The 23,312-nt window shown below is 41.4% G+C and overlaps 3 protein-coding genes across 3 annotated transcripts; all 3 read right to left on the reverse strand.

The window, feature by feature from the left end:
- Nucleotides 1-674: 674 nt before the first annotated feature.
- Nucleotides 675-1,664, reverse strand: LOC145988143 (uncharacterized). The gene has a single exon (XM_083122974.1). The coding sequence runs from the start codon at nt 1,662-1,664 to the stop codon at nt 675-677; it is 990 nt and encodes a 329-aa protein (XP_082979100.1).
- Nucleotides 1,665-1,720: 56 nt separating this feature from the next.
- On the reverse strand, nt 1,721-2,575 carry LOC145988144 (uncharacterized). The gene has a single exon (XM_083122975.1). It carries the CDS (start codon nt 2,573-2,575, stop codon nt 1,721-1,723), a length of 855 nt encoding a protein of 284 aa, XP_082979101.1.
- A 569-nt stretch (nt 2,576-3,144) lies between these two features.
- Nucleotides 3,145-4,998, reverse strand: LOC145988145 (uncharacterized). The gene has a single exon (XM_083122976.1). It carries the CDS (start codon nt 4,996-4,998, stop codon nt 3,145-3,147), a length of 1,854 nt encoding a protein of 617 aa, XP_082979102.1.
- Nucleotides 4,999-23,312: the final 18,314 nt, after the last annotated feature.

The following is a 23,312-nucleotide window of genomic DNA, read 5'->3' on the forward strand; positions in this document are numbered from 1 at the left end:
TGTCCATTTGGTTCTCTGCTGCAGGTTGTTGAGATAGTCCCTGGACCACCGCTGCCAGATGTGTTGGTAGATCCGTTGAATCCGTTGCCACCGATCCAGGCGATTTTCTGCTATATGTGTCACATCAAGCTCGGGAAAGGATGTTAGAGGACTACCTATTAGGAAATGACCTGGGGTGAGATAACTATTGTCAGTAGGGTCATTGGACATAGCAGTGATAGGACGTGAATTTAAACAGGCTTCGATTTGACAAATCAAAGTTGAAAGTTCTTCAAATGTGAAGTGCTGATTCCCAGCTGCTCTTCTTAAGTGGTATTTCATTGATTTTACCGCTGCTTCCTGCAGGCCATTGAAATGGGGCGCATGTGGAGGTATGAAATGCCATATGAATTCTTCTGATGCTGCATACTTGTGTATTTCAGTCTTGAATTCTTGCGACTCAAACAGCTGACGCAATTGTTGTAGTTCTCTGTTAGCTCCAACGAAGTTTGTTCCATTATCACTGTATAAATTTCTACATTTTCCACTTCTTGAAGTAAATCTCCTTAGAGCTGCGATAAAGGCAGATGATGTTAGATCTGAGACTAATTCTAGATGTATAGCCTTTGTAGTGAGACAGACGAAGACTGCTACATAACATTTTCTCGAAATCTTGCTTCTTGCATTTCCTGATTTCACACATTAAATGGACCAGCATAATCCACTCCTGCATTGAGGAATGCTCTACCTGGTTGAAGTCTTGTTGATGGTAGTTGACCCATTAGTTGCTCTGACGCAGATGAGTTTAGCTTGAAGCAAGGTAAACAATTATGTATAACCTTCCTGATGACTTGTCTTGCTCTCGGAATCCAGTATTTTTGGCGAAGTGAGGTCAACAGTAGCTGAGAGCCCGCGTGAAGTAATCTCTGATGCTCTGCTAGTATAATGAGTCTTGTTAAATGATGCTCTGATGGCAATATGAGTTGGTGTTTGCTCTCATAGGGTATTTGAGCATTTTGTAGTCTCCCACCTACTCTAAGCATGTTGTTTTCGTCTATGAATGGATAGAGACTTCTTAATGGACTATCTCTTGCCACTTGTCCATTGTGTTGAAGATCCTGGAATGCTTCTCTGAAAACATCTTGTTGTGTTGCCTTGATTATTGCTGCGAGGCTGAATCTCAAATCGTTTGCTGTTAGCTGCTCTGTTTTCTTATTTTCACGATTCTTTGTGTTGTGAATGAAACACTGGCAATAGGCAATGACTCTAACTAGTTTCGATAATGACGAAAATTTGTGGATGAAGGTCGTCGATGGAACTTGAATGACTAGTGATGTGACCCCCTTTCTTTCTTCTGTAACTTCTTCTTTCTCTGCGTGTGACGAAGAATTTGGCCATGAAGAAGATTCTTCACTCAAGAATGTTGGTCCATTCCACCACAGTGTATTGTGTTGCAATGTGGCCGGTTCTACACCTCGAGATACAAGGTCCGCAGGATTGTCATGTGATGACACGTGTCTCCATTGTGAAGGACTTGTTGAATCTTGAACTTGTGCCACCCTGTTGGCGATAAAAGTTTTCCACTTGGTTGGCGGCGATGACAGCCATGCTAGGACTATCTTCGAATCTGTCCAAAAATATACTTGACTGATTGCAAGATTGAGTACCGCTAATGCTTTCTTCATTAATTTGGCAAGTAAAACTGCTCCACATAGTTCCAGACGTGGAAGTGTAACCTGTTTTACTGGAGCCACTCTTGATTTGGCGCAAAAAGTTTAACTGCAACATCACCACTTCTGTTTCTTGACCTAACGTAGATTGCTGCACCGTAAGCCTTTGTACTGGCATCGCAGAACCCATGAAGCTGTATGTCCTTGATTTTTCCTTCAATCAAGATGAATCTACTGACTCGTATATCATTGATGCGTGGTAGGTTTCTATACAACTGCAACCATTGCTGCAATAACGTCGGTGGTAAGCTCTCGTCCCAATCGATGCGTTGAAACCACAACTGTTGTGGAAATGCCTTGAAACTGATGACTACAGGACTGACCAATCCAAGAGGATCGAATATTGAAGCGATTATTGACGTTACTCTTCTTTTGCTTATTTCTGCTGCGTGGGCAGATGTTGATGCTGCCTTGTTGGCGATTAAGAATTTGTCTGTGCCTGGATCCCAGAGTAGACCAAGAGTTTTGACACCTTTATCCTTATCTAACTGAAGTGGTAACTGCACTTCTCTGTGGCTGTGAGGTACTGCCTCTAAAAGTGCGGGATGGTTAGAACACCATTTTCGAAGATTGAAACCGCCACTTCGTAGAAGATGGATTAATTCTTGTTGTAATTTCAGTGCATGCTCTACACTGTCGCTGCCTGATAAACAATCATCCATGTACATATCTTCCCTTACAGCTCTTGCTCCATTCTGATACACGTGTTGTTGCTGTTCGGCTAGCATTTGTGTACACGCTGTTGCGAGGAATGAAGCTGGTTTTGTGCCATAAGTCACCGTTAAAAGTTCATAAGTGTCTACTGGGCTGTCTGATGAGTATCTCCAGAATATTCTCTGCAATGGTAAGTCATCTTCATGCACCATAATTTGGCGGAACATTTTCTCCGTGTCTGCCGTAAATGCTATGCTGTGTGTGCGAAATCGTAGAATGATGGAGTACAAATCTTGTTGCAGAATTGGACCTCCTAGTAAAATGTCGTTAAGTGAGTTTCCAGATGTAGTTTTGGCGCTGGCATCATAGACAACTCTGGTCTTCGTTGTGCTGCTGTCTGGCTTGAATACTGGATGAGAGGCATGTAGAATACTTGTGTGTCATCCTTGACTGTGTCTGATTCTAACTTTCTCATGTGTCCTAAATTCTCGTATTCCTTCATGAAGTTATTGTAATCTTCTTTCAGAGCTGGCTGCCTCTTCCATCTTCTCTCCAGTTGTTCCAGTCTACTCATGGCTTGCTGAGTTGAATCTCCTAATTGTGGATGATTTGGGCGTTTAGGTAGACGTACTATGAAACGACCAGATTCGGAACGCGTTGTATTTAATTTAAAGTGCTCTTCACATAGTTCTTCTTCCTTAGATCTGTGTGGCGACTCTATTCCTTCCAACTCCCAGAAGCGTATAAGTTGTTTTTCCAAACTGTCATCTGTTCTTGCAAATCATGCAGTGATTGATGAGTTGCATTCTTGAGGCATGGATCCACCTAGTATCCATCCAAGTTGCGAATCTTGCAGAACAGGGTAATTGCCTTCTCTACTTAGACGTTCTGGCTTCAGTATGGAGTAGAAAAGCCCTGCGCCCAAAAGAATGTCTATCTTGCCAGGTTTATTGAATGTGGGGTCTGCCAGTGCGATGTCCGTTGGAATATTCCATGTATCGTAGTTTATGTGCTCTGCAGGCATATCTCCAGTGATTTTTAGCAGAACTGAACAAGAGATTGTAGTTGAGAAGTCATTCGCGAGTGATGAAATGTTCACATTCACACTGAAGCGAGTTTCCGACGTTGAGTTATTTATCCCATGAATTGGAATGTACGCCCTTTGTTTCTTGAGACGCAGTCTTTGTACGGTTTCCTCCGTTACGATATTTGATTGACTTCCATTATCTAGTAAAACACGACATGTGACCAATCTTCCGTCCTTATCCTTCACTTGTACCAAAGCAGTTGAAAGTAGAACATGCGATGTGTGTCTGGTCTTGAAACTGCAGTATGATGCTATCATATTCTCCCGATTGTGAGTCTCACTCTCCGCCACTGAGCCTTGGGTGTCGGTGTGTCTGTTCTGTGTTTCCCTTCGAACGGCACCGAGCTTCCGTTGATCATCGTGCAGCAAAGTGTTGTGTTTCTGTGAACATGCTCTGCAATTGCCTGATTTACAGTCCCTGCTTCGATGTGGCTTCAAACAGTTCCAACACAACTTGTTTTCACGCACACACTGTCTCCTTTGATGTACATTTGCACTGAGAAAACCTGGGCATGCATATAGAAAATGAGAAGGCTGTTGTTTACAATACAAACATGCATTTGATGAAGAAGCCAAATATGAATGTGACTGCTGTGTAGTTTTGTTTTGTTTGGTCCTTGTGTCACTGAATTTATTATCCCTAGGTGTCTGGCTGTTTTGCGGTTTGATAGTTTCTAGTGCTTGACATTTATGCTCGAGAAACGTAAAGAATTCTGAGAGTGGTGGGAAGTCTTGCTCAGTGTGAGTTAATTCCCAATCACGTCTTGTTTGCATGTCTAATTGAGATACGAAGTGCTGCAATAATATTACATCCTCTAAAGGTTGCGACAACTGTAATGCCTTTAATGCCGAAAGATTGCTTGTAATGGTATTTGCGAAGTGACGCAAATCTGACGCATTTTCCCTACTAACTGAGTGAATGTGCAAGAGTTCCTTTATGTGTGTTGCCGCTATAAGCTTCTTGTGTTCATAGCGCTGAACTAGCTGTTCCCAAGCTACTGTGTAGTTGCCTTCAGTTATTGGCAAATTCTGGATTAAGCGTAGTGCCTGACCCTTCACAGCTGATTTCAAATAATGGAATTTCTGAATTGCAGATAAGGTGTCATTATTGTGCACTAAGGCTACAAATGTATCCGAAAACCCTAACCATTTGTCGTAACTACCATCAAAAGTAGGAAGAGAAATCGAAGGTAGCTTGAGCTGGTTGTCTTTATTTGTATATTTCTGATTAGATGATTCTTGACCCTGATTATTGATTGCAGCATGTTTAGAAATTATGTTTTGCATTTGAACCTTTATTTGAAAGTACAACTCTTCAACTTCAATGCGGTAAGTTTCATGTTCTTCTGACTCGTCGTCTTCAAGTTCCAGCTGTGTTTGCACTTCATTGAATTTTGCCCAAACATCTGATAAATACGGAGCACGGCATTTCACCTCCTCAATATTTTGAGTTTCCTCAAAATTCTGAATGAATTCTAACAAACGTGTAAGTTGCCCCTTTACAACTCCGCGCTGTCGTGTTAATTTCTTTCGTGCTTCTTGATTCATTGTAAAAGGAAGGGCAAGAAACAAGAGGGAAGGAATTGAGCTTGTGTGGGTGTTGTGTTAGCAGAAATGACTGACCTTTGTACAGCTGATTGCTGCTCCTGACTCCAGACGTCAACAAGGCTGCTCGGAGCTCCGTTGTTGATAGTGGCTGCAACACGAGAAGAATTGCTGGCCGCGACGAAATGAACTGCGCGCGAAATGTGCCACGCCCGAAATGTTCACGTAACTTTCTCAGTACCCGTACTGAGAAATATACGTATGCTGCTATGTTCAATGTATGTAATACACAATAATGCTGCTGTTCACTGTGTGTAATACACTAACCGAATGTACCGAGTGTGTTCTTGAAGCGACACGCACATAACTGTACTGCAATGACTGTTTTTCACATCACAAACTACGCACTTGATAACGTCCACAATGGCATCCGGCCCGGAGGACCATAAATGTTTGCTATTGCCGAAACTGTTTCACCATACTGGTTTTTGTACGGATGCAGTAGACGCTGTTTGTTGTAAATGCTATATTTGAAGAATACACATGATTACATACACAAACTAACGAGTATAACTAGATTGTGTTCCCGCAACACACACGCACGTCTTCGTAGAATGTTCCACTGCTGCCGACTGAGACTGTCTTGAGGCAGTGTTGCCAACTGTTCACGCCGCTTCACTGGCGTGCTGCAAGTCCCACTAAATTACACTGATTAATGATTAAAACCTGAACAAATATTATTTTATTCTTTCTCTTGATCTCATTCTTAAAATGATAATTATACCTTATACGTATCAGAGGTAACGGGAAATTTTAAGATATTAGTATCATAATTTGATATTCGTGACCTTTCCCCGGTGAAGTCTGATGCCTCCCCTTCCCTCGGAGGAAAATGGATGTATTCAACACTCCACCGGGTATCGAACCCCCAATCACGTTACCACTTCACCATCGGCGAGGCCCACTTACCGGAGATACATTATTCTTGTTGCCTAATCGCCGTAGACTTATTCTTTTAGAGTGTTGTAGTATTTCTTTTTCGTATTGTCTCGAGTCACGAGACAAAACTTTCGCTTGGAGCCCAATGCAAGAACAAGACTGGCATTTGCCACTCGAAACGAGTTTTCTGTGAAGACACTTGCGATCAGTCAACAAGCTTAAATTTTCTGCCTGTAGATGGCAGGAGTGTGCTGTTTTCTACAATCCAACCGTTGGAAAGCACATCGCGGATCGCCACCGACTGTGAGGTTACTAGTTCCTATGGTTTTTAGTTGAATTGTTGTTTTAAGTCCACTTTATGCACAGAAAGGCTAATCGGGACTGGACCTACAGTTTAAAGTGGGATCCCTATGGTGTCTGGTTAGTCCATGGGTTTATATAGAATTTCCAATCTGTAGAATTACAAGATCGTACACATAGAAGGCATATGAAGGGATGTGAAGATAGGGGCGCCCCACATTAAAAAATCACGGACATGTGTGGAAGTACTGTGATTAACACCACGCTCCCGCCGCCTTAGACAGTCGTGTATTCCAGTTTAAATTATAGGTCCAGTTCCGACTAGCCCTTTTGTGCTTATAGTAAAGTTAAAAACGAACATCAACAACAATTCCATCTAATCATCAATAATCGTCGCCCTACGCGGCGGAGTGGTTAGCACAACACTGTGCGGTGCGGGTCCCCACTTCGAATCCCGCCTGGGTGTGGGTGTTCTTTGTGAGTGTCCGTTCATGAATTCCTTCACATCATCACTCAACGACAAAAATAACAGAAAGGTGACGTTAACCATAAAGAAAATTTACAAATAATAATTCATTCTGATCAGTGCAATTAGCCAGAAGAAAAAAATGCATTTTTGTTTTTTTATTTGCAGTTTTTGCTTTTCTGCCACTTTAAGCCAATCGCTACAACTAATACCGGGTGACCACAAATAAAAGTTAAGCTATCCATGCGGACGCGAATGCTGAGGAAAAAATAGTTTAAATTTTCACCACCAGAGTGAAATGAGGCGCTGAAGTAACAATAACCAGTTCATGTCGGTATTGCAGTGTTCAATATGCGTCCTGTTAATGTGAATGACCCTTTGGAAGCGTAAGACACCGTGATCAATGGTCGCACGACGTGTTTCCCGAATTTCTGCGCCACCTGGTGCTGAAAATTTGCACTAATTCTTTTCGTTAGCATTCGCTTCTTCATGGTCTCTAGTGCATATATACCAAGTTTCATCGCAATCTGTTGCTTCGAACGGGCTCCAGAGAGCTCTGGGTAGGGAAACTTTTATTTGTGGTCACCCAGTACAAATGACTATGAGATGTTGATGAAGGGAAACACAAATGAACCATTCTAGGGCCTCTAATGAACCTCTGTCCCTAATGTATGTATCTGGTGCCGTTACTGCAGCTCCACGCCCGTGCCATCTTCCCGCTTTTAAATCGACAGCGAGGGAGCAGGCTGTTAATTCAACGTTGCGGAAGTTACGATCTGGCATCACCCTCCTTTAAATGCGCGTGCAGTCAAAACGCACTACTTCACTGTCGAGTTGGGTTGCATACGCTTCAGGGTGCGTTATAAACCCATTCTCAGTTATCAGTTCTCGTGGCGGAATTTGCCGGAGGTTAACTTGGGCACCCATCCTTGATCTCGTCCCATTGGGCCGCGGACACTCAACGGTTTACCAGCTTGCTTTGTGATTGGCGCGTCTCGCATAACTTCCTGCAGTGGCGCGCCGCTTGTCCACAGTCTAAAAGTGACGCTCTTCTGTTTTTTCCCCCCTATCTCTCCCTTTCCATGTCTTGCTTAAAAATCATCAGGGTTGCCATCTTTTTGTTTTGTAACTATAAGGAGTAATATTTTAGTCACTGCAAATCAGACATTAGGACGTACTAGATGACGCCACATATTACAATTGGACATGGCCGTCATTTTTGTTTCCTAGACAAATGTTTGAGAGGTTCTCCGAAATTTTTCATTTTATTTTGCGCAGTGATTTTTATTAAGAAATATTTGTATTTCAATAAGCATAGCCACATGAGTGAGGTTCAACTTACATTAGACTGAGGATAGTGCAATTTTTATAATTATAATTTCATTGCTATTATATATTTATCTTTATAACCACATTTATATTATAGATGATAAAACTTTCTTCAAATTTGGATGTAAATATTGGCTTAATGTACGTTAATTGCATTAATTTTAACAATTATTTTTAGAATATTTATGTTAGAGTTAAGCTTAATTTTTAAACGCCTACTTGATATTTAATAACATTTTGAAATGTTGTGTATATGAATATACAAATACTGCAAAATGTTTATTAAATCAGTGGGAAGTGTTTGGATCCGTTAAACTCGCCTCTTATATTAAACCATGTCAACAAGCTCAAACACAATAGAATATTATACTCATTATGATTATGCTGTAATTTATTAATTAATAGTTAATTTCAAGGGTACATATTAATGAATGCATAACGGTATAATAGTAGAAAAAAGTAAAGTGCTCCCTTGTGCTTTGCACCACGCCATGAAGGGGTATAGGGGGTGTGGGGCCGCACACTTTCTTGATCACTGTCGAATGTGGGAGTGATGTGATCAGCACCACGTCCCTGGTCGCATTTACCCCCCTGAGTTTCTTCCAGGTACCCACTTTATACGACGCTGGGTGGGCGCCGGAGCCGCTTGAACAGGTGGAAAAAAAATCCCGCTTCTTCTCCGCCGGGGATCGAACCCGGGTCTTTCGCATGGTAGTCAGACACGTAACGACTTTTTCTTTTTTAAAAAAAAAGTAATACCACTATGCGGTAGTATCCCCTGACAAACCCAAACATCTATGTCCTTACCGGGATTCGAACTCGTGACCCCTGGCGTCGTAGCGCGCTGAGCTAACCACTCCGCCACGGAGGCCGACTGAGCTACCGCGGCTCTTATAATAGTAGATATATATTTAGTACTTTTATTTTTCTGGCATGCGGTCTTGCGAAGGTTTTCTTTTTTTTATTATTATTTGTTTTAAGTTCACTTTATAGTCCAGGAAACGAAAGCAAAAAATGGGGGAAGGGTTCAAATAATTAGGCGACAGCTGAATTTTGATGTATTGTTAGACCATCATAAGAGATGTATTTTCTCAAAAGTCCCCACCCCTTCCCCTGTAGCTTCCGCTCCTACACCCCCTGATCATTCAAATTACAGTGTTTTAGGAACGTCCATATCTCTGAAAGTAGTGGACATATCGGAACGTTCTTTTTTAATTTCAGTGCCAACATTACTCTCTATAAATTGGGTTATCTTCAAGTTTTAAATATTCCCAATGGTTTTTGACTAATTTTAAGACAAAATGAAAAAAATGAAAAAAATTATACTTACTTTTTTTCAATTTGACACTGTATTTTCGTTACGAATATTAACATTGGAAAATTATCCCAACAAAAGATACTTTTTCGTAGCATAGTTACAATCTGCAACGAGAATCTGGAGCAGCGCCGCACACAACTGCCCTGAAATCTCTATAGTTCTTGATTCATTCACTTTTAAGTCCTGCTTTCTGTGTTTCTTGTTGACAACTGGAACATGACAGAACATCAATAAGGTGCTTAGTTTGTTTGAGTTTGGTTTTGAGGCCACTTTATACACAGAAATGCTACTCGGGACTGAACTTAGTTTCAAATAGAATCCGAACCACTATGTGCCTCCATCAGGTATCAAACCCTAGACCTCTTGGTAATAAGTCGACAACGCCACAACCACCCATACAGCCAATAGAACGGTAATGTCAGTGAAATTTCAATTGGTGATTGAAATGGCCATTCCCTAACAGCTGATATTATAACATTAGTTATTGCTATTGATCTACACAGAGTCGCAACCAATTTTCTTCTTTGCTCTCTTTGCAAAAGCTAAGATTTTCAGGCTCTAGGCCTTCTCATCCACACCTTATTGATTCCAGTGAAGTGAGTTTATGAGATCTATGGACTATCTATTGGATGCCTCCCATTATTATTATTACAACATCGGCCGATGCAAACCACAACCGCTCTACAGTAGTCATCCCTTCTATTCTTTTATCACCAGTCCACTAGATTGAGCTTTGAGTACCAAATAGACTAAACGATAACAAGTCCTCAGCGCAAGTAGGATTCGAGAGGGTTCGTCCAATGAGTGCGTGAGTGCATGGAGTGAAAACGCGGCTGCAGCTACCAGCTGTTTGCAGCAACGTGCACTGCTTTGTTAGGTCCACTCGCTTTCTCCTCTCCTCTACCGTTGTGCGCGGCGCTGCTCCGCAGATTCCCTGTTTAGTGTGTAACTAGGCTACGAGAAAGTACTTGAAACGATCATGTGTAGAGTTCAACAATATGAGAATGACAGACAAGGATGATATTTTTCTGAGGTAAATAATGCAAATATTTACATGCAGGTCATTTTAATATTTTCAAAATAAGACAATTAAAATTGTACGTATATTCTATCCATCTACAGCACATGGGCTACTTTAAATTGTTACAAAATATTAAAAATATTGTTTAAATGTAGCACATATGAACAAAAGCATCAAAGTGTGCGTATTTTTGCGGAACGCAACGAGAATAGGGGAGCGCACATAGCGAGTGAGTGAAAGCGCACGCACGCGTTCAAGCTTTACTCGCTACAGGACACATTTTAGTAGGAAGCTTGTCATTATTGGTTCAAATTAAATGTAATTTTATGCTCTACATCTTTTGTTTGGATAATTTTCCAATATTATTATTCGTAACGAAAATACAGTGCCAAATAGAAAAAAAGTAAGTATGAAATTTTTTTATTTTTTATTTTGTCTTAAAATTAGTCAAAAACCATTGGGAATATTTAAAACATGAAGAGAACCCAATGCATGGAAAGTAATGTTGGCACTGAAATTAAGAAAAGAAGGTCTAGATATGTCTAGTTTCAGAGATATGGACGTTTTCCTAAAACACTGCATATTGAATGTTCAGGGGGCGACGGGGCGGAAGCTACGGGGTGAGAGGCGGGGACGTTTGAGAAAATACATCTTTTATGATTGTCTAACAATACACCAAAATTCAGCTATCCCGTAATTATTTGCGATAAAAATCCTTCGTTTTCTGGGCTATTATACACGTACAGGGTAATCGGAACTGGACCCACAGTTTGAAGTGCTGTCCGCATCACTATGTGTCTCCACCGGGTATGGAACCCGGGACTTCTTGATTACAAGGCGGCAACGTTACAACTACGTCATCGGGGAATTACTTTCATTTATTAATATTAGGAGACAAATATAGATTCTGCATTTTGTTATGAAGTTACGTTTACCACCTGTTTTTTGGTCTCCTTTAACAGGACCTAATCTTAATACTAACCAACCCAAACTTCATGGCGAAACTGCGGCTCTTTCATTGGGTGATGCGTGGTCAGCGCATCGAATCCCATCGCCGCTGTTCTCTGCCTTTCAACACTGGTATCCATTAGTTTTTTTCAAGTAGATCCCAGTTGTCCTCACGACGTTGGGTCAGAGCCGAAATTTTGGAGGCTCCAACCAGGAATCGAACCCAGGACCACTCGCGACCATTTGCTAATCTTAATACTTGCCAACAAAATTCTCACCGCATCACCATCTCCGTGATTTGCTTTCTTCGGTGGCCACTGGTTTGGAGAAACTTATCGGGGCGAAGGGATGGAAACACTGCAGGAAAAGTTTGTATCGCGGCGAGGTGTGAAGCGGTTCCCTCAGTTAAGGAAGTCATATCCCCGAGACGCGCGGTTGCCATGACGACGCGTCGTCGGGCTTCCCCAGATTTAGCTTCTAATTGGAACACTTGGTCCTCTCGGTCGCCGCAGAGAGCGTTTCCGGTTTCGACTTTTCTCCGGGCCGCTTGTTCCGCTTGTTCCGCCGGCCGGAGTTATCTGTCGCCAATTATTTGCCGGGGGGGGGGGAGGGAAGGAGGGGTTGCTTCGCTTCAGGCCATTTGACAGACAGAACATGGATGGATTTTCTGACTTGTCGCAGTCTCGTCTCGTCTATATCGTTCTCAATGGTAAGGGGCAGTCTCCATCCCCTGCCCTTTCCAGTATCGAAGTGGCAAACGCCGTCGTCTTGCAGTCTGGGTGTCCTAGGGGTTGGTTCCCAGTGAATACGCATTACCCTGTAATTGGGGTTCCACTTTAAACTCCATGTACAGTCTGTCTGAGCGGAAAGTTAGACTTCAATCAAACTTTGTTTTCTCTGTGCATTTCTCTCACCCCATCTCTCTTTTTCTTTCCTTTTCTCACTCTCTCTCTCTCATCTCTGTCTCCTTGCTCTCTCCTTTCCTCCTTTCTCTCTCTCTCTGTCGCCTTATTTCCTTTTCTCTCTTTTTTTCCTCATTTACCTCGCCCTTTCATCTTCTTCCTCCATTCTCTCTCTCCTTTCTCTTTCCTTTCCCATATCTTCTTCCCTCGTTTCTCTATATCTTTTTCTCCTTCCTCTCTCCTTTTCTCCCTTGTCTTTCTCCCTATTTCATTTCTCATATTCTTATCTATTTTCTCTCATCTTCTATCTCTCTCTTTCCTACTTTCTCACTCTCTTGTTCCTACTTTCTCTCACTCATCTTCTTTCCTATATTCTCTTTCTCCTTCCTCCTTCCTTTCTCTCCCTCATGTTTTCCTCCTTTCTCTCCCTCCTTTCTCTTTCTCTCTCCTTCCTACCTCTCTTTTTTCCTCTTTTCTCTCTCTCTGTTCCTCCTTTCTCTCCCTCATCTTTTTCCTCCTTTATCTTTTCTGCTTTCTCTTTCCTTTCTCTCCCTCATCTCCATTCCTCATTTCTCTCTATCGCCTTCTTTCTCTCTTACCTTTTTCCTTTCTTTCTCTTCTTCGTCTTTCTTTTTCTCTCACTCATCTTCTTTCCTCCTTTCTTGCATTCTCCCTTTGTTTCCTCCTTTCTCTGTCTTTCTTTCTCTCTGTCAACGTTTCCCTTCTCTCTTTCGAGTTGCGAGTGGATACGACGTGGCAACAATGTCAGGCGCAAACTTTGGTGCTCCCTAGTTTAGTTATAGCCAAGCACATCACCAGAACATATATATTTTTAAAAAAATCCAGCGCAATAGATCCACTAAGCGCTTCCAGCAGGCACGTATCCAGAGGGGGGGCTTAGGGGGCTCGAGCCCCCCCCGAAAGTTTTAGGTTTACACTAGATAAAATGAGGTTTTTTGTTTCTTGTGGTGTGAAATAAAATAATGTGTCAATAATTTAAGGAGAGAAATAATTATCGAGGCAAGACGGAGAAACTTCCGTAACCCTGTTATTGATAATAGCTCGTATCCAAGATGGGGCACAGGGGGCTCAACCTTCTCCCCAGGAAATTTTTCAGTTAACGTTAGATAAAATTAGGTTTTTGGCTTCTTGAATAATGTGAAAATAATTTAAGGAGAGAAATAATGATCGAGGCAAGATGGAGAATGTTTTATACCCCTGTCATTGTTAATAGAACGTATCCAAGGTAGGGATGAGGTTGCTCGAGGCCCCCCCCCTCAGGAAATTTTTCAATTTACACTAGATAAAATTAGATTTTTGACGTCTTGAATAATGTGAAGATAATAAATTTATAAATCTGAGAGAAATAATTATCGAGACAAGACGGAGAGTGTTCTATAACCATGTTATTGTTAATAGCATGTATCCAAGGTGGGGTTGAGATGGCTCGAGCCCCCCCCCCCAGGATTTTTTTTATTTTACACGAGATAAAATTACGTTTTTCTTTTTGAATAATGTGACGATGATTTAAGGAGATAGACAATTATCGAGACAAGACGGAGTGTTGATAATATTGCACGTAAACTTTTCTTGCTCTTTCGGTGTTGTCGCAGCGCACTTGAGCACTATAGAGACTTGTCAGCATTTGGAAGCTGCACAACAAAAGTAGCGCCACATGTAGGGCGATTCGTTGTAATTTCTAATCTCTGGAAGGTGGGAGAGGGTACGTTTTTGAATGAGAGAAGGAGTCAACTACTGGCAATATTAACGAATCGTTTTATCTGCGGAACGTTCTAGAATATAATGAGGATATAAATACGCGAATTCAATTTTTCGGTTGATCTGTACAAAGAATCGGTTAATGAGATTTCAGAGGTAAGTGTGACAATTCATACAGTCGATTAGTGATCAGTCAGCGTCCTCTGGTTGCTTTATAAGATATAGTGATTCGAAAATGAAGACATTGACGACAGTAGAACTTCCGGGGCCTCAGTGTAGTGCTAGTTCGGGTCGAGGGCCGAAGAGATCAAGGCCTCTCTCTCGGGAATATTTCAGCAGTACCGGATATTGGAGTGGTTTATTACAACAGAAATAAGCTGCATAGATCAACTGAAAATCAAAGTTTTCAGTGATGATTTAGTTTTGCCAGAACTAAATTTCGTATATGCAATGCGAGAATTTCATGGTATAAAAAAAATACTTTTGTTTAAGCCTACTGGGTTCGAAACACGTTCAAACACTTAACTACCATAAAGAGACAGCCGAAAATTTTATGAATGTCGAGAAGAGAAAGGAAGGTGTTGCATATGTAGACATTTTAGGCGGAAATTGCAGGCTCTACCAGGACCCGAATCAGGACTCTACCAACTGAGCCACCTAGCCATCCCTGACTTCAACCGATTTTTCGTTAAAATGTCTACATAGTACATGTCCTGTGTATATCAAATTGTAAGGTGTTGCTTGTATAGTGAACAAGCACAGAGAATATAGGAGAGAAGAAAACTGAGGAGCATTCTCACCGGTTGAGGAGAAATTTTTTCTTATGTGGTCAACAAGAGCTACTACTTCGAGCTGACAATGACAGTGGCCTAATAAGGGAGATTTCACACCGTGTCGCCTGAGGATTTCACAAGTCGGAATTAGGTTTGTGCGGCCTTTTGTGTCGCTACGGTGTGAAACGTTGCTGTTGATTGGCCCATTCCAATCGACATGTATCGCGTGTCCTTCGGTCTGAAACCTTCCTAAGTCTTGAAAATCCAAGTCACAAGGATGGAAAATTAGGGCCTTGTTAAGGTTAGGTGTGAAGGCAGGCAGACGACAGCACCCTAAAGGATCATATTCAAACCTGCAGGAAGAACGCATCTTAAGCTCCAATACGGAATGATAAAACTTCTGGCGAGTTGATTTTAAAAAAAATGTGTCCAAGATAAAGAGTGGCGTGCCCAGGATTTTCGGAAGGGAGAGGGGTTACGCATACTATTTTTGGTGGTCAGTCCTGATTTTGTCATTTATTTCCTGTCTTTGACGTTCTTCTTTTTTTTTAAAAAAAAAAAAAGTAATACTGGGCCAAATGGGGTTATGACCTCACCAACCCTCCCTTGGTCACGTCACAAGAGATAAATGAGTAAGCATTTGATCATACTGGGAGACGAAACATTAGATGTGTTGGGAACGGAAGAGTTTTCACTGTGCATTAATTGTTTCGTGATCCAGCCGTATTCGAGAAGACTTCCTATGTTTCGTGCCGATATATGACAAGACAGCGGAAGCTGTGACAGGCATTTTTGAACACTTGTGAGTGCTAAGGCCTGAATCTGAACAATTTGATGGGTTTCGGCTTTTATCAGAGCTGCAAACATGGGAGGACAAGACACGTTAGTGGTGTTCAGGCTCGAATCAGCTAGAAACATTCGAGAGCTGTCTGCGTCCAGTTCGCAGCCCACAATTTGAATCTCGCGTTGTCGAGTGGATTGTCCATCCCGTGCATGTGTAACAGCTTCGTAAAAACACTCAAAGACACCATAGATGTTTTTATGCCTGATGAGAAGAAATGGACAAACACACATACTGAGAAGGTTCCGGCACACAATGTTAATGCATGGAAACAGAGGAGTCGAGTGGTAAAAAATGTTCCGATTTCACGTTCTGATTAAAACGACAGCCTTACAGTGTCGACGATTTAAGGGATAGTTGCTCCCAATTTTTTTGCCTTAACATTATGGCCTCTTAATGTTATGCTGTGTCTACCAAGAGAAAGTAAACTTTCCTTGCACCGTCCTCCGCCCCCCCCCCCCCCGGTTTTGGAACCCAATTGCTACCACTGGTCTTAAATATACAATTGTGAGGTTCTTACTATACCCCTTAAAAAATGGCGTTGAGCCCCCCCCCCCCCCCCCGAAAGGAATTCCTGGATACGTGCCTGGCTTCCAGAGATGCTTGGTGCAGGAACTTAGCTCCTCTCGGTTTTCCTGTACAGACGTTGGAAGGGGGAAGAGAAATTGTCTTCTCTTCGGGTCCCGCCTAAAGCATGTCCGAGACATTAGGGGCTTTTAGATGACGCAGGGCGTCTTCATTTCTCAGTGCGGGCGACAGGCGACTAATGGACAACAGGCGCCCCCTACGTCCCAGGCTCTTTGTCCAGCGTCTGGGTGGAGAAACTTTCTTCTGACTCGAATGCAACTCGCGTTGTCCATTTAGACACAGAATGCAACTTTTGGGACCAGAAACCTCATCCTTTGACTTAGGCCCGCTTTTGACGAAAGCGTTTTCCATAGCATTTTTCTTAACATTTGTGTCATCACCAAAATGCAACCGTGTAAAGTGAGAAATATTATGCATTTCAAATGTCATAGCATTTCTCAATTGAGGAGTTAGCTCCAAAAATGGCACATAGAGGAAATGGCAGGTTTCTGGAAATCAGCTGTGAAAGATTTGTTACAATAATACTAATACATGTTTATTACAAATTGATGCCTATTAATGAAGAAAACAAATACCTTATTCTCTATACATGAAACAAAATGAATATGCAGATATTAGTCTGTTTTTATACCGATATGACAAAATTTTTGCATGGACTGAAACCAAAAAAAGTACATATGATTTTAGCAGGTGATGTCTTGAGAACTGTTCGTGTCCAAGAATACATTAGATATCTGACTCACACATGTTATAAAAGATATCATTCTGTAATTTCCCAACTTTTCAATTTCCATATCCATCACTATCTTCATCGCTAATTTCCTGAACAATGGATTCATCTATCTAAGGGATGTGGTCCACTTTTCTCTAGTAGTACTTCTATCCAGCCAATGCTCTCTTGGTCCATGAACTTGAACAGTGACCTTACATCTGCCAATTTTGCACTTTTGATTGCTGGTGCTTTAGCACCATCTGGATGAATAGTGCGCAACACAGATCGGTCACACTTTGTTCCAGAACTTAAAAAGGCAAAGCAGTTGAAGCCAGCAAAGTTCCATCAGCTCTGTATTTCATTTGCACATACGACTGTATTCGGAAGTTGTTCCGACCAATATAATTTTTTCAAAAACATAGGCTCCAAGGCGCTCCTGAATATCTGTTTCCCTTGTTTACTTCTTGTTTCCATTTACTCTTGTTTACCGGTTTCTTTCCACCCAGTGTGGAAACCTTTAATGCTGGTTCTGAATTAGTATTAGTAGTAGGCCTACTCATTTTTACATCCGTCCAATGCTGGAAAACACACAAAATGGAAGATCATTTTCATTGCGCATTTGTTCCAACAAACAGGGCTACCACACTCAAAAATTGAAATATCTTAGAAATTTTACACAGACTAGTGCAGACAAACATGGTGAATCTTTTAAAGCATTTTCCATAAAAAGGGCACGTACCGGTATGTGACCTTATTGGAGCTAACTCCTCAATTATCGAATCGGTCCTATTTTGGTAGCATTATTCGGAGCACTCCAGACCAAAATTCACGTACAATGCTCTAGATGAAATTCTAAGCTGATGTAATTTATCATATTTTGAAATATCATAGCGGTTTTTCGAATGGAGAGCAAAATTTTAAAAAAATTCGCCCTGACGGCTGCCAAAGGTCTAGTCGAGCCTTAAGTTCACCTCATGCTCAGATAGGCTATTTCAAACTGGACCTACAGCTTAAGGTGGAATCCGAACCACCTTGCCACTCAGGTGCCAAATTGAAAATTGATTGATTGGTTACTTTATTTTACTTCGCTTATCTGCCACTTTTGGCTAATCGCGAAGATGAGGATGAGTGATGAAACTTATGAAGGGATACTCACAAAGAACGCCCATGCCAAGGCCGGGATTCCAACTCTATTTATCGAACGGCTATTTTAGTTCTATAACCATTGATGCAAGGCTATCAGAGGTTCCGATTTAGTCGGGACGGTCCATTCCTTGTAATCCATGTCCCGAGTTTTTCGTCTCGGCTCGGACACGACTTGCTATAAGGGAAGAAAGACTTTGCGCCACTACAGACATTGTACTGGTTATGTAGGACTTTCTGTAGAATACTGTGTACATTATTTTTTATGAGTCAAAAACAGTTGTTTCACACTCGAGAAATATGAACCCCTTGATTGTTGAATGGTTTCTTCTATTAGAGTGTCACTAATGTTTCGCATAATTAGAATAGAAAGGAATTTTCTATACTTTTAACATTATGGAAGAAAGGTTCCTCATTGACTGCAATACTAAACCAACCATATAAGGGGCATTTAGCTCTCCACCCGCACCGCAAGGTTTGTGATCCCTTTTCACCACCACTGAGCAGAAAGATAAAAAACATTGTTTTATTTCTCCAACATCAGGGGTTTTCTGCAACTGATGTCCATTCCTATGTAAATAGGAAAATCACTTCACAGCAGAATCCTTGCTAGATTTTTGGTGCAAAAATTGCCTGAAGTACTTTTAACGTATTGTTATTTGTCCAAAACACTCAAAAAATAAATACATTATTATTTTCGAAATTCTGTCAATCGGAATTTGTTTTACTGAAACTTTTCTTCTTTTCTACTTGTAATTGTCTTGAACATAAATACACAGTGGTGTGTCAGGCAACTTTCACACTGTGCAGAGAACGTCAAGGCCAAAAAATTCGATGCTACGAGCCGTTGATAATGGCATTTTCTATCCCACATGCATGCAACCCCATTTAATAGCTTCTTGGTTGCCACTGGCATTTATTTTTACTGTCGAATATGATTCTTAAAGCGAAAATACACCATAGAAACAATATTATGCCAGCAGAGACACTGTCAGGGTGGAGTCACTTAGCCGTTTCCTTCAGATAATTTATTTACAGGGTTTGCACGGACTTGAAAGTCCTGGACAACTGGAGGAGTCAGGAAAACAAGGCTAGGACTGAGGTCATTGGAAACAATTTTTTTTTTAATAAAAAAAAAAGAGCTTTCATAACCTGGAAAAGTCAGTAAAATCAAATGATTTTTGCTTGGCAGAATTTGCAACAGGAAACACGTTTCGTTTTATCTTCCCAACTATCTTCCTTTTTGGGTAATATTGCTTATAAACATCGCGCTGCGACGCCAGGGGTTCCGGGTTTGAATCCCGCTCGTGCATGGTTGTTTGTAAATGTCCATTCATCAATTTCATCACTCATTCCCATCTTCGCAAATTAGCCAAGATGCACAAACCGCGAAGTAAAATAAAATAAATCAATCAATATTGCTTATAAAAAAGTTATTTCGTTTATTTTCATAAATGTTCAGCAAACGTGATTCATTTGATTAACTTACAAAGTTGAAGTGTAACTCTTATTTTTTTAGCATGTTAAATCATTACACAGTTATGTAGAATTCCTGGAAAAAGTCACGGACTTTGGAAAGTGGGTGTGAACCCTCATCTATCAACCCCACACACATATGTTGTTTTTCGTAGGCTATTTGGATTGTTTGCATTATGCACACATGTAGTATACAAGTGTCAGGGTCAACTGCAAATATTTGTCACGTGGTTGTATACATATAGGTTAGAAAATGCTGTTCTTCAACATTTCGTAGCAAATGAGCAAAATTCTCTAACCACCCTCTCCCATACACCCCCCACCCGCACACACACACATATATATACAGTGCATAATATGAGAGAAAATTTATGAAAATTCACCTAATGGTCTGGCCCCCAAAAAATCCTGGGTACGGGCGTGCTGACATGTACACAAGTTTAGATTCCAAATTCACAAAATTCATTTTTCTCAAATATAAAAGTACATTGAATCACTCAGAATATAACATAAAATACAATAAATATTAAACAAGAGATATACATTACAAACAAGGTGCAATTTACATACAATTACACAAAAATTACGTATTTTTTCACAAAAGAATATATCAGTGACATATTTTTAAGTTGTGACATCACAAAAATATGTATCATATCAACATTATACCCTTGGACTTCTTGTTGTGACGCTATGTCAAAAGCACAGTGTACAGCACTCCTGTCGTTGATCTTGATTTGAAGGCCAGGATAAGAGCTGTCATTGCCACATTTGACAGGGATTTGCTAGAGGACATAGGCAGAGTTGGAATTCCGATTAGATGATGTACTCATCACTAGAGATGCGCATGTTCAAGTAGAGTAATACACAATAAAACTTCATGCGTTGGTAAATCCAATGGGACATGGTCTTTATGTCATTTACAAGTTGTTCTGTATGACATCAAAGTTGTAAAGTACATTTAGGGACACCCTGTATAATTATTTGAGAGGTTACAAACAAGTAAACTATTGAACTTTCGTTAATGAAACCAGTCAAGAACGATCGAGGAACGCAAACAGTTTGTGCGTGTGTGTTTTGTTTAGCTGAGAGTTCATATCCCTGCCGCTAGGCGACACTCAAATCACTGCCATCACTTACACTGTTTTGTGCAATGTTTAGGTCCTCAAGATCACGGGACCTTTTTGTGGGGTTTCATTGAATTGAATTGTTGTTTCAAGTCCACTTTATGCACAGAAAAGCTAATCGGGACTGGACCTACAGTTTAAAGTGGGATCCATTGTGGGGTTTCATCAAAGACAGGGTATTCGTCTCGCCGATGCCGCGTGATATCGCAACCACAAGGGAGCGTATCATAGCAGCGATACACACTATCGACAGGCCCATTTGTGGCAAGCACTAGACTATCGTGTCGATGTGTGCCGTGTCCGTCTAAGGCGAAACGGGACATCCCATTTCGCCTTACACGCAAAAAATTTCCCACCTGGGAATATTATCGACTTGAAGGGTAATTCATAATGGAAGCGCAGAGCTTGTGATGTTGCCTACCTTGGCTCCCCACCACGACCCCCAGGAGCACCGACCTCGGCCAATCTCCCTCCGTGCGGTTCGGTTAGGTTAGGTTAGGAAGAAAACGAGAGTCATATGGTAATGCTGGAAGTTGGACATGCACCACTTACACAGAAGATGAAGTGGAGCGTTTGAAAGAATTGTTTACAAGAGGAGAGAAGCACCTAATTGCGTATTTAGATGCTGCATCATCCTGCATCCACCTAGAAAATTGAAATAAATTATACTTGTAGTATGAGTGCACGAAACACGCGATAAATTCACGTTATATCAATGTACCATGGTGTTTTATTACATTAATAATAATTACGCTTCATGTCGATAATATTCCCTGGTGGAAATTTTTTGTGTGTAAGGCGAAATGGGATGTCCCGTTTCGTCTTAGAAAGGTAGTGTCACATAAATCACGCGAAATTGTATTAGGGGAGGTGAAATTGAAATAAGGCGAAACGGGCCGTAATGGCCGTGTCACCCGTGGTGCAGACATTGAACATTTGTAGGTGTAAAAAAAAACCTTTTCGTTCTGGTCTGGTTTCATTAACGTAAGTTAAATATGTTGCTTGCAATAAATTTTTGTAACCCCTCAATTATTTATGAAACACCCGGTATGTACTTCTCCCCCCTCTTTCGAAAATGCTGAGCACGCCACTAGTGTCCAGGCACAATTCCGTTCTTCCGCCGTCCATGCACAATCCCATAACGACCCTTTCCCTTTATAGGACGGAACTATTTCGCATGGAGTCAGGTAGGCCCATCACAGAGGCCCTTGATAAGCTGTCCCGTATCCCGTCCCGGTGGCATCCCGTGACATTAATCCCGTCACAACCATGACACGACCCGCCCCTGCGAGAAACCGCCCCTAAAGCTCTCCCCCCTCCTTTTAATCTATCATGATTACCGCGTTTCATAACTCATGACCGCAGAGAATACACTCGCAAGGGTACGTCAGAAAGTTTTGGAAACAGAGATACCTCATTTCTTTAATTATGATTCCGCACAGAGTCCCAGGTTGGTGTCCCACACATCCAGGGGAGAGAGTCGGGAAGATATATTTGAGCTCCTTCCACCTATTATATCACTATGATGAGAAAGGGGACCTGAATCTTATTACGGGTTGGTCCTTCAGGGGGCAGGGCGGTATATCACGTGACCTCCAGGGGGTAGAGATAACGAGAGAAGTTTTACCCAATCTTTTCCGAGAGGTAAATATATATAAAGAGGTGGGAGTGCAATGATGTTAATTTGGACAATGCAGGGCTTTTAGTCAGCATCAATCCGTTTTTATATGTAGAGGTGTTCTATACTCTGTCTCGTTATCTCTGGAAGAGGCAAACGATATCAAGTGTCTGCGCAAGTAGTGACGCGAGACGGCTCCACCAATGAGCACGTGAGAGGAATGAGATTGTGTGGAGGGGGGAAAGCGACTGCGCTTACCAGCCTTCGCAGCAGCGTGTACTGCTTCGCTCTGCACACTCGATTTCCCCCCTTCCCTGCCGTAATGCTCGGCCTTGCTCCAGAGATAACCGAGACAGAGTGTAGAAAAACATTATAGTGTCTTAACACATACATTCCTGGTAATCTCAGGGTTCTAGATTGAGCTCAGACTTTTTGAGAGCCTTTTCTTCTTGAAGCCTGTGTAAGGTTATGACTAGATTGAGGATTTATACGCAAATTCATATTGAAATGGTACATATGGTGACAAAAATGCATTATTAATGTAAACAGGTTTCATTATTTTTTTTACAAATGTCAACCCATACGGACAACATTTGTCGTTTGCTTATGAAATTGGTCTGTAATTTTGAACCAAGTTTTTTACTTCCATTTTTAACTATTCGGTTGACTTGCTATTTTTAACTTAGTAGGAATGATACCATTTGCGTTACAGTCATTAAATAGATGTTCTCAAATAGGTGCTAACATCTCCTTGATTTCTTTTATTACTTTGCCGGAAACTACTGCCTTTCAGTTCCCTATTTCTTTCAATATTCCATTTGTTGTGGTTGATAAAATAGAAACACCACAGCATTGTTTCGTGCATGCTGCCTACCTCCCCTATCTCAAGTACATTCGTCCTTTGGAGCTAGTCTTTCATTCCGCTGTCGGACAGTACTGGGTTACCACAATTGAAGTTGTGTTATTCAGAACCCTCGGGTGCCTGTTTCAAACATTGGATTGCGTTAAAACTTGGTAGAGAGACTACGGTGAAGCGAATGCTGTCAAAAAAAGAAAAGTTCGAATTTTCACCACCAGGTGGAAATCTGGTGCACAAT

The sequence above is a fragment of the Lepisma saccharinum genome, chromosome 5 (assembly GCF_977018435.1).
Source record: "Lepisma saccharinum chromosome 5, izLepSacc3.1, whole genome shotgun sequence".
Classification (NCBI taxonomy): domain Eukaryota; kingdom Metazoa; phylum Arthropoda; class Insecta; order Zygentoma; family Lepismatidae; genus Lepisma; species Lepisma saccharinum.